At 39.5% G+C, this 12,607-nt stretch overlaps 1 protein-coding gene and 1 pseudogene across 2 annotated transcripts in view; both read left to right on the forward strand.

The window, feature by feature from the left end:
- Positions 1-3,016, forward strand: part of LOC140948429 (uncharacterized) — a 48,652-nt gene extending 45,636 nt beyond the window's left edge. For both annotated transcript variants that reach the window (XM_073397668.1, XM_073397677.1), the window contains 3 exons: positions 1,072-1,129; positions 2,169-2,234; positions 2,465-3,016. In XM_073397668.1, coding sequence (XP_073253769.1) covers positions 1,072-1,129; positions 2,169-2,234; positions 2,465-2,487 — 147 coding nt within the window. In that variant the 3' untranslated portion in view covers positions 2,488-3,016. The remainder of the gene's footprint in view (positions 1-1,071; positions 1,130-2,168; positions 2,235-2,464) is intronic.
- A 2,732-nt stretch (positions 3,017-5,748) lies between these two features.
- On the forward strand, positions 5,749-9,897 carry LOC140928083 (probable ATP-dependent DNA helicase RecS; annotated as a pseudogene).
- The last annotated feature ends 2,710 nt before the right edge of the window (positions 9,898-12,607 follow it).

A 12,607-nucleotide genomic window follows, 5' to 3' on the forward strand; every position in this document is an offset into this window, starting at 1 on the left:
GCCAATTTAAGGTGGCTTGATACAGTTTTTCAGGGTCAATACCTCCCAAGTTTGAGCATAAACTACGTCGCCATAAACGAAGAACTGGAAAAGTTGCCACCACAGTTGTATTAGATAAAGGTGAAAAATTGTTGTCATCAGGGTTGCAATTACATCGGAGTTCTCATAGCAACGAAATGACGCCTTTACCTCAATTTACTTTCAGCAGTATTTCTCGGCACTGGGAACTGTTCTTCCAAAATCGTTCCAAAAGCTTTTTCCCTCAATAGCCACCTCAATGTTCATGAAGTTTAAGTGAAATCTGTAAGAGCGTTATCGAGATATTTTGGGATGAAGTTTTTGTGGTTATAAATTCGGTAAAAATGGTCAATCTTAATGTTCGGACGTTATCTGTAGAAAACGAAGCGCTTTTGACATAAAGTTTGACCTTATACTGGTTTCAATCTTTTTAAAAACGTGTGTGAAAGACCATGCGCGTTTTTTTCAAGCTTGACTTGATGGGCCAATCAAATGTAACTTAAATGGTTTCCCTCTTGAATGTGTTGAGATCACCTAGAGTGTATAAACTTAAAGAATTATTCTTTTCAATCTTGGTAAATAATGGCTTTAGAAATATTTACCTCGCCACTTCGTGACTCTATAAAGATTCTGTCACCATTCACCTAAGGGGCCTGGAACTGTGATTAAGAAAAATCTTAACAGTAAGCCGTATAAGCAACAGATAGTTGATTCGCTGCTAATGGGGACTAGCTTTAACATCTGGCTAGAGAACTTGAATATTAAAATATTTTACAATAATAACCAGTTTTTTAAACGACTTTAGATTTTTGAAAACGACTAAGATGGTTATTGTATCGAAAGAAATATTAATTGATGGGGCAAGGGATGTTTTTTTGTTTGTTTGTTTGTATTTTTGTTTAAACAACAACAAAAAAAACTACAATGGCCCAATAGTTTCTCTGGTCATTTTTTTGTTGTTGTTGTTGTGTTTGTTTGTTTTTGTTTAATATGCTTGAGTGTTTGTTTTGTTTTGTTTTTCCTATCTTGTTTTTTTTCTTTTGTGTGTTATAGGAGCGAGAGGAGTTCCATCTGCCGTTTGCAGGAAACATTGCTGCAGACGACTTCAGTGGTTAGTAAGAATAATAATTATCAATAGGTAAAATTTAGTGCTAACAGAAGTTTAACCACGTTTCCTTTGACGGGGGTGGGGGCTTCTTAGGCCTCCCTCTATATCTTCAAATCCTCTTCTGATTCGCACATTAAGCTTAAACAAAGTAATATGCTGTAATTTCATTTTTTCCTCTCAAATTAGTTATTAAAAAGCCTGGATAACCTTTACAGTTGTTAATAGAGATAAGAGAAAAGATGCAAAGTTTGAAAAACAAGTGATATAATAAAACGCTTTCTTTTCTGAAGTGAACCGCACTTTGGACATTTCCAGTGTAGGTGACAGGAAAACTTGGTGTTGCGTTCCAATCATGCAGCACAGTATTTCGCTTGTCAAATTATGAAGTTCATTCGCGCTAATAAATTTTGAAGATTTGCGTGTCTTTGGTCACCGTTGGGAGAGTGACGTCTAAGATCAAAGTAAAACAAAAATACTTCAAACCTCTGTGGGAGCAGTAAAAAATCCGCATATATCATATCCAGATATGAGTGCCATACAAGATCGGTTGGAAAAAAAAAAAAAAAAAAAAAAAAAAAAAACCTTTTATGCACATGTATTGCTGTTTGGTAGTGTTACGATTCAAAGCAGATTCTACCGTTTTCTAGGCATAATAAGTGACGTAAAATGAGACTTTACTAGTAGGAAAAATCTATCATTTGTCTATAAATTTCTATTAGAAGAGCCATCTCAGCCATTACTCCAGGCTGGAATATTGATATTTTTTCCGCAATATCCTGATTTCCTCTTTTAAATGTCGTTTTTTGTCACTGACTACGTTCTGTATTCGTCACTATTCCCTTTAATTCTAAGCACTGTGCTTGTGTTTCCTGGAGCAGGATCATTCCAATTACTACTTTTCTAGATGACCTAAATTGAACTCATTTTTAGACAGAAACCCACTCATATAAGTTCCTTGCCGAAAACCCACCTCCTCCCCCCCCCCCCCCCCCCCTCTCCTCCCCTCACGGTACGTAATGATATTGGTATAATTTTCTTTCAGAAGTACTTGCTTTCCTTAAGTTGTTTGCCTTGGCAATGTGGTTCATCAATTCAGCTGTTCAACCGGGTAAAACATGTGTTTATTACTAGTCCTGAGACATTTCTCTCCACATGATTTTAAAATAACGACTACTACAGTATCAAGGGTTACAATAGATGTTAAATGAACCGTACGTATGCATAACAATGTTAAAAGCTACAATAAATGTATTATTTTTATGCAAATAAAGTAGCTGAACCGAGATAACTGTGTGCATTTACCATACATGCTTTATTCTTTTTACTCTTATCCAACAGGTGTAGTTCTTGACCAAAAGTGAGCATCCATGAGCTTCAGTCCATTATGAAATACTTAAAGTATTGTTTTCGGGCATCGTTTCATATTAATCAATGGCAAAGTTAAATTTTGCTCGAGTAATAAAAGAATGGATAAAAGAAATGAATAGGACAATTCAAAAATATTAGATTGATAAGCTTTTTTTTTCTAGTATTTTTTTTAATATATTATTTGCTCTATATTTTGTTCAACGTCGCCGTTTGTTTACTTTTTTTGGTTTGTTCGTTTTGTTTCCTCAAGGTTTTCTATTCTATTTTCCTGGGTAACAGGTAGTCTTGAGTGATGACCGCTATGGTACAGTTGCCATGCGTATCCCAGACTAACGTTTGTATGCCCTATCGGTTTTGTTTTGTTTTGTTTTGTTTTTTTTTTCAGTTTAAAACTAGATTCAGCGTTTATCATAAACTTTGCATAATGAATCTTGTGATTCTATACGTGTAAACCCGAGTGCATGTTCGGAACGGGTACGTACTATTGTTAAACTTGTAGACCATTATTTTTGTTCAATTAAAGATGATGATTATAATCTGAGAATCCTTGTTTACTTCTTCGCCTCTCTAGTATCTACTGGAGAAACGTTGAGTTGGTTCAGGGAGGGGAAGGGGGTAGAGAACACTTTTACTATTGACAAAAGAACCCTGTGACTGTGTACATTCATTCCAGAACACTACTCTTCATTTAATCTTGTTCAATCACCTTTAGATTTCGAACCGTTGCATTCACCTGTTGTTTCAAACTCAGGTGTCTGTTTGCAACTAATAGTGCGGCTATGCGTTCCTCGTTTATGAGACCATTGCGAGAGATAACGTAATTTATACATTGTTATATCTGTTGCATTGCATGGAGAAGCGGACAAATTGATAAATTTTGCTGTTTCAGATATTGCAAGGGTTCCTTTGAAACGTTACCTTGCAATTCTGATCGCTTAATAACCCTTCCTCATCAGGTAGTATATTTGTTCTGAATCTAAAGGTGTCTGGTGTAGTTGTTTTCAAATCAACCAAAAGATAATCGAAGGGTATGGTAATTACAGCGGCCTTTTCGTACCGATTTTTATAGGTAATAGCATGATTAGTAGTGATATTTGGCATAAATACCACGAGTGATATTTCAAAATTGCTATACCTAATTTCATGAGCCTTTAGGCGAGTGAAATTTGAGACAATTTTGACATATAACGAGTGGTATTTCTGCCAAATGTCACGTACAAACCACGCTATTATTTGTTTATACTACTACCCGCAAAAGGTTGTAATTTTCACATGTAGGTATTTCAAATTAAGCTGAAATACCTGTGCACTGCTCTCAGCCAATCAAAGTGCAGAAATTTCTCATGTAGTAGTATAAATAAAGAAATCAGTTTGTCTAGGAAATATTTTGTCGGAGTCGATGGTGGCTCGCACGCTTTGAGATTGGTTCAGTTCTTCTGCTTCTGCTTGCGACTTCGACAATCTAGTTTTGACTTGATCGTAACTGACGAAGTCAGAAGCGAAATCAGGGCGCGGTTTCCCCTTGATCGTAAATTCCTACTATACGCTTCTTATCACGACTCTGACTCCGACTCCGTCGCTAGTGAAAATTAGCCTTTTTGCCACCGCCAACGCCTGTTGTAACTAATTAGCGTAAATGCCACCTTTAGCCTCATTATGAATAAATATAGTTTGTATAAGTCGTAAGGTGAGCTGATCAAAGAAATTTGCCAGCGTCGATGAAGGGAAAGATGTGGGTAAATTTGCTTGAACTGTAGTTGGTTAGATTTTCCAGAAAAGGGGGAAAGGGGGATTTGTTTGCAAGGGCGTACAAAAAGTTTAAAGAATTTTCGTGGGAATGTGTATGGCCCATATGGGAGCACTCGGTTATACAAGTGGTTTAGTTGTCATACGGCGGCCTTTAGGCGAATGAAAAGCGAATGAGTGAAAGGATCTAAGAGTATTTTTGTCACCATTTTCCCGAACTATGTCAGATAAATGCACGGGGGCTACGATTGTCGAGTGGATTTAAAACGCAGTAGTGGTACGGGGCAGAAGCCGTCAAAGATACTGAAAAGCCTGGATAACAGTATTTTGGGGTGTTGTTGTTGTTTTTAACTTCACCACTTCTCTCTCTCTTTTATTTTCACCTCGTCTACACCGTCGGGTTAGGTCAGGGATGGGATGTCTTGGACAAATATGTAAAAGGTAGGGAGATGAGCAAACTGTGCCAAAAACGTTTAGAAAAACTGAAATACGAAGGAAATATATGAATAAGACATGCGGCGTCTCGGTTAGCACCTGACGTCACCAAAATTCAAACTAAGAAACTATCGATTCTTCTGAGTTTCATGAGGTATTTTACAGCACCTAAACACCTTTATCTAAACAAAGTTTTGGTTCGAAAGTGTTCTTCGTTTTGCGATAGAGGACGCTTGAATTTCTAGGCTTTTGCGGACGCGGCATTTAGCTGGCGGCCTGGGAGGCTCTTATGTGCGTTAAAAACGTTATCCATTTTTCTGAGATTTTGCTATCTAAACATTCCTTGTCTCAGAATAAATATCACTTTAATCTTAATGAGTTCCTCAAGCGATGAATTCACGCATTAGTAGGAAAACTCAAAAACAGATGTTTATGTTAGTTTCCGGCGGCCATATTTGTGCCCCAACGTGGCGTCTCCATACAAAGCTTTATAAATTTGGGTAAAACGTTTTCCCGAATATCTCGCATATGAAATATCGCAAAGACCTTATTCTTGGCGAGGCCTTTTGCATATTTATCGTCTTCTATTTCCCAGATTCTGCACTTTCTGTATTGAACGGTTTGCAATTTTTATTTTTGAATGCGTGACAGTATGAAAACCGAGAATAGGGCAAATCGACCCGTGGGAGCATAAGTGCCATACGTGCAAACGAAAAAGAAAAACTACAGTGTACGTAGGAGGATGCTTAAAAAACAAACAAACAAACAAACAAACAAAACTAAGGGAATAGAAAGGGAATAAGACCGAAGATAAACATTTTAAAATGATACCTCAGATACCTTGGAACGGGCGGTTATCAAGTTGACTTAATCGTTATACGGCGGCCTTTTTCCATGAATGAAAATAGTGTCACCACCACCTTGCTATTGCTTTACCACTACTACCATCACCACCACATTTCCGCTACTTGACCACCATCAACACCCCCTTCACATTGCTAATGTATCACTAATTTATCACCCTCAAAACTCACCCACATTCCTACTGTTTCACGAACACTACCACCACCACGATGTCTCTTAGATACATAAAGAGGAACGCATTGAAGAACGCCATGATGGAAGAGGGCCTACAATTCATGACATTACAACTTGCGTTAGTTGATCGAAGTACTAATGTTGACATGTTGCGCACGAAGTCCTTTTCCCTAGCTTTCTTTTGGGTCAACCAAAGTGGGTCACTCTGCTCTGGTCCCTGCCTTTCTCTCTCCCAATGTTGTTTTGAAATGGTTTTTCAGTGAAATTGTCCAATTTCGAGGCCAACATTGGAAGGAAGAGGGAAAAGGACGTCGTGCACAACATCTCTATAGAAAGCTTTTTAAAAGCAACGACAACGGCGACGTCAACGGGAACGGCAAAAAGCAATAGGTTTAGATTGTGAAAACAACAACTTTGTATATTTCTTAGCCTTCGTTGCACGACTAAAACGTGAAAGTGCCTAATTTATCGTTTTCTCGAGAATGGAGAATTAACAACTTTCCATTTGTTCAGGGGCACCCAACGGATCTGTTCCTCACAATATCTGTTCTACACAGAAAATTTTGCTGGCTGGGAACTGAGGTTTCGGCTGTTCTCCTGGGAAGTAAAGCCTTAGATCTGCGGTCAAGAATTTATCAAATGTATCAAAAATTCTTGTTGGAGGTATTTTGTCCCTCTAATTTGCTAGAAATTTTGTATATCCAGCTGCGTATCAGGAGTAATCGGCTCCTCTCAGGTGTGCGCGAATTGTGCGCGAATTGTGCGCGCTGAGTCGCGCGCTGATTATTTATTTACCGCTGATCAAAAAATCTGCACGTGGGCACCGTTGTTAGAAATTCGAAATCAGGCTACGCTCCGCCACTGGATAACTGGCAACGGTAGGCAACGGTTCACTGGCGGTTAGGACGATTCATGAGATTCATGTTTATGCAAAAGTTAAGGTTTCTTTGAAAATACTGAATATATTGTCTACTATTATGCATGCATGTTATTTTTAATTCCCTTGTCTTACTTATTTGCATGTCACTAAATGCCATTAAAATCGCTTCTCGGTCTCGGTGAAGGCCTTGGCGCGCAGCCGTTAGATAGCTTTTCAAAACGATTCTTCTTTTCTTAGTCTTATTTTTACTCAGGGGTTGGCTTAGTTTCAGTCTGTATTGGTGGTTTTCGGATGAAACCATTTCGAAAAGCGCGAACGAGAAACTGGAGATATAAAGGATAAGTAATGAATTCAAATTCTTTAATTGTAAAATGTGCCTCGCCCTTCCCCGCTGGGAACGTTTCGCGTATTTCCCCAGCGGTACCCTGCGGGCAGTGGTTTCTCCAAGCCGGACGCTACAGGAGAGAAACCACTGCGAGCAACCGTTTGATTCTTTGATCGAGCCGCCGTCTAGCGCTGTGGACGAATAAATTAATTTTGAACAGGTAAAACCTGTTTCAAGACAAGTTTAGGCTCTCGCGCATTTGCTTACGCTTATAATTGCTGTCCTAAAACGAGCCCGCCGTATCCAAAAGGGGAGGGGGAAGAAGCGAGCGATCAAAATGGCGGCTGCGGCATGTTCATACGATCCCTAGGAAAAAGCGTAGTCTTCCGTCCTGCAGGGCTTAAATTCTTTAGGCATAAGTAAGCTGATAAAGGAACAGCGACAGGCACTTTTTCTTTTTTCGAATGGTAAAGACACATTCGCCGTACTCCCTACGGGGCATGGTAAATCCTTGATCTATCAAATGGCTAACGAAATGAACAAAGAGCACTCAGTTAGCATTGTTATTTCTCCTCTGAAGTCATTACTCGCGAACCAGATAAGAGAATGTGGACGTTTTTGTCTTTCATCTTGCAAACTGGAAGCTGAAAACGTTGAGTTACTGAAAAAGGAATGCAATTTCGACATTATTTTTGCAAGTCCAGAAGTTTTTTAATCGTTCGTGGCCAAATCTTTCCTTCAACTTTTAAGCAAAAAAATTCTTGGCATCGTCGTGGATGAATCGCATTGTGTTGCTAAATGGTAAGCGGCTACCTTTTTTCACCATTGAATTGACCCGATGTAATTACTCTTGCGAGCAGTCTCTTATTGAGTCACGGTAGTATAATCTCTCCTCTTTTTTGCTTTTTATTTGCATACTTTTACCTTTTCGCTCGCCGCGCCTGGCTATGAGGAAAGAAGGACGACCGCTCGCAGTGTACAATGAAATCATTTTGCAAATATAATACTCTATTCATCACTTGTAAAATTTCCTCATTTATTGCAAATTATCGGAAATTGTACAAGGCAGAGCATTTTCCTCTAACCTTACTGGATTAGTCAGATATACATCTATAGTTTTAATTCAGAAAGGTTGCCCATACACATGAATTGGTCAGCACTCTATAGTCACAGCATATTAAAAAATAATTAAGTAAATAAGAATTACTCATGTTAGGAAAGAATCAACTAGTCAGTCATAACAAGTTCTCTCAATGAGATTTGAGAACTTGCTATCAATTTATACAACTACATTGTGGATCCATTCTGTTGAAGGTTGAAATCAGTGTGTTAACCTCCATAATATCAATGCTTAACAGGGCTGTCACCAAGATTTCAAAGTGCCGGGTTTTTGCAGTCACTAGGTGGGGAACTGAACAGCCAGAAAGTTCTTTTAGTCTCATTTTCCTTTTGTTTTCCAAGAGAATAGCCGGGGGTAATAACATGTAGCTGTGGGAAATTCCCCAGGTCCCTAGTGACAGCCCTGGCTTAAGTTATTCCAGTCCTTCAAAAATCTACTGAACTTGTAAACATTGCTAGACACTGATGGCTGAATAAACTTGTTAGAATGGAACTGCCTTTTGACTCTGTTTGTAAATTACATGGGCTGGCATAGGAAGGCTAATGAAGTTCTTTTTTGCCTTCCGGAAAGCAATCAAACTTGTATTTAGTCTATGCCTCTGAAGGGGCACCCACCCCAACTCATTAAGTAAATTTGTAACAGCCCCTGGGACCTTGAGAAAGAAGACTTAACCCATCTTGCTAGTCTGAATTGTACCTTTTCCAGTTTTAAGATATCCTTAGCGAGATATGGGTCCTGTACACAGCTGGCATACTTAAGTGTGGCCTTGTCAGTGATTTACAGTACCGGATCCAGACCTTGAGATAACGGGGGGGGGGGGGGGGGGGGGGACCCGGTCTCCAAAAGAAAAAATTTCGGGCCTTGGTTTGGTCTAAAAATAAGGGAGGGGGGGCAGGCCCCCAAGGGCCCCTCCCCGGATCCACCACTGATTTATTTGCCCTCTCCTTCTTCTACCCGATTATAGAATAATCTGTCTGTAATAATTGAATAGAAGTTTCACTGTACAGTCAGTCAACTCTCACCTTGCAGACACCTCACTATAACTCGAAGTTCCTACAGTGTCCGCTATAACAAGAGTTGACTGAATTTGTCGTTAAAATTTTGCATAATCATTGTTTCAAGTTTCTCTTTAGTATTAAGTACCCCATTCACACCTATTCAACGTGTTTAATTAAACTACTAAGAATTGAATAATGAGAAACAGCTACCGGACTAATAATGTACTTGGACTAGATTTGGTATCCATAAAACTACAATTGGCAAGTTGTAAAAGCTGTGTTTAAGTAAACCACTTTTTACAAGTTTTAAGCCTTGGTGTGAATGGGGCTTAAGTCATTCCCAGACAAAGTGACATCAATGTTAAGGAAAAATTTGGGGGGTAAACATGTGTTTTGGGCAATATGAAAGTGGCAAAAGAAAGGTCAGACATACAGTGAGTACTAAGAAATATAGTATTGTGGCCAAGCCGGCTAATAAGCAGCACTCATTATTGTACAAGTACTTATAACAATGAACAAACTTTCAGGGGAATGCAAGGTGTGCCTTTCAGGGCAGCATATGGTAAAATAGGGCAGTTGCGCAGTTTTGTGAATTGCCCTCTTCTTTGCCTATAAACTGCAACTGCTGGGAAGGAGACCAAAATCCAGATTATGAAGGCATTACACATGAGGAACACAAAACTGATCAAAATTTCGCCAGACAAGCCAAATTGCAAATTTGTTGTAAAAAAATGTCCAGGGGAAGTTGAAGATGAATTAATGTGGGTTCTCACGGAATTAAAAGAAAACAAATCTTCGACCATTTTCAAGAACAATAATTTACTGCCGATCGCTGTCAAGTTGCGGACAATATTATTATAGCGGAGCTCTGGCGCACGAAGCGCGCCTGCGGAGCACCATGGGTAAGTAAATATACCCATCCGTGAAAATTTGGTAATCACGTGACCGTACACCGCCCGCAGCCCGCCCGCCCGTCCGTCCGCACCACAGGACAACCAATGTTCAATCTCACACTTCCTAGCTAGTTTGGTAGCACAGGAAGACTGATATTGCACACATATTGTACATCAATTTTGTGATCAATTGACAGCTGTCAAAACAGGGTATCCGCTCACCAGTATCACCAGACCGTATCGCGGGCTCAGGTGTCGACCCATCGAGGTCGAGTATCTTTTTGAAGTTATCCGCTGACAAGTTACTAGTTTTCAAATGATCGCAGGCTGAAGTTTAATTTTTTTTTAATTCATATGAAATATGTTGTGTTTTATATGTGTCGTACTATTAAAATTTTGATTTCAATAAACTGACCTCGGAAGCTAAAATTCAGCCAGTTTTTACAGGCAGGGAAGACATGCCAGTTGCTTTTGACTTTTATCACCAAGGTTACGCGTTGGTCACGCTCTACGTCCAATTTTTTATGCTCTGATTGGTCAAAATTTGACAGGTGAGTTCATGCGGAAAATTTATGCAGCATCTTGAATCTTGTTTACTTTGACAGCTGAAGCTGACAGAGTTTTGTAACGCTTGCACGCATTTTGCCTCGCTCTGGGGGCGCGAGTCTTACGAGCATGCGTGCCTCGTTTTCACGTTGAATTTTGAATCGCGCGCCCTTTTCAACATTCTTCGCTGTCGGTTCGCCTTCCATTTTGGTGGTTTGTTCATGCAGGGCCGTTTTTTTGTCAAGATGAGCGAGGAGAGTGTGATAGATTGCGGCGATAGACTGCAGGGAGGAATAATTTTTCGAAAAACTATTTAAACGAAACGCCAAATCCCATGGAAGCGGTGATGAAGGAGTTCAGTGTTCACTCTTGGCGACTCAAATGCAAACTGAGTGTTTCAACCATCACACAGGAAAAAATAACGGATTCCCATTTTTGGATATTTTAGGGTATTTAAAAAATACCCATAAAAATCCCAAATTTGGCGAAGTGAGACAAGTCCCAACCAGGGAATTCCCAACCAAGTTCCCAGATTGGGACTTGTCTCACTCTCCCAAATTTGGGATTTTTGTGGGTATTCTTCAAATACCCTAAAATATCCAAAAACGGGAATCCGTTATTTTTTCCTGTGGATCACTGAGAAGAAAGAAAGCCTATTTTAAACTGTGGATCCTTGTTGTTTCGTAAGTACATTCTGAATCTTGTTTAAATATATAGAGGCATATTTAAGTCTACGTAATAGCTTTGGGAGCCTTTCATCGATGTCGTTCATAAAAATCGTTTCACATGTGAGCTTCATGCGACAGCGAGTTGCTCCCTACAGATCTGACCTTTGTATGTTGCCCGTAGTTTCTTTGATAACATATGCCTGTAAAGCACGTCTTTGTCTGATTTCTTTTACAATAAAGACATAGTTGCTGCTTCACCGAAAAAAGTTTTTCTGTATACTAATCGGTCAGTGTAAAACGCAGACTGCGGACTGCAGACTGCAGACTGCGGACCAGGGGTAAAATGCAGACTGAGTGTAAAATGCAGACTGCAGACTAAGAGTAAAACGCAGACTGGGGTAAAATGCAGACCGAGCATAAACTGTAGTCGTGGAAGGGTTTAAGGGCAAAAAAATCCCGCAAATACCTGTAAACGAACACTTACTTGATGACATCTGCTTTCACAAATCCATTCCTTTCTTCTCTGGAACGTCGTCGACGACCCGAAAACATAATCGCAATCTTGAACCGTTTTTCCATCCGAGAGACTCCACGCTTCAACTTTTGATGCGAAGTTTTCGATATACGTGACCAGGGACCGTGAACTGGTACAACACGACGATGTTTACGCTTAAATGAAAGCTGCTGACCCAAAATACTGTACAGGAATTATGGCGATAAAAACGGGAGTAAGTCATTCCAACAACAAAGAAAGATGTTCTGCAGGAAATTTGGATCACCTTCTATGAAAGTATTGCAAATCAAGGTACGCAGACTTAAGCTGTTTGGATGTTCATTGAAACTTCTGGCGAATGTACGATGAACTTCGACTAGGAAGCGAAGTGTGTAACTGATACCGGCTAGCTATTTCCCCGATTTGAACTGAGAAGGAGCACAAATGTTTAAAATAGTCTACAGTCTTTATTCTGCATTTTACCCCAGTCTGCGTTTTACTCTTAGTCTGCAGTCTGCATTTTACACTCAGTCTGCATTTTACCCCTGGTCCGCAGTCTGCAGTCTGCAGTCCGCAGTCTGCGTTTTACACTGACCGGTATACTAATGCACATTTTAATGGCGAAGATGGCAGCCGTAAAATTTGAATCTCGAATGAGGAAACGGAATCACGGAACGGAGTACGGAATCCAATAGCAATGACAGAAAAATATTATATAAAAATTCCTTGACACTGAAATGTACAAAACATTTCCACTCCAATTTCTGAGACTGTAGATGTTTATCACAAGGATAAACCTGTACAAAAATAATATTTAATGTTCATATTAATTTTTTGCATACAACGTGCATTTCCGTACTAGATTCAAACCGACATATGCAATTTGCAGGGACCAATGGGAATTGTATAAAATTGAAATAAATGTAGTGCTTGTTACGAGACTTGTAGTGTTAAAAGGAACCTTTTCTCTT

This window comes from Porites lutea, chromosome 1 (assembly GCF_958299795.1).
Source record: "Porites lutea chromosome 1, jaPorLute2.1, whole genome shotgun sequence".
In the NCBI taxonomy this organism is placed as follows: domain Eukaryota; kingdom Metazoa; phylum Cnidaria; class Anthozoa; order Scleractinia; family Poritidae; genus Porites; species Porites lutea.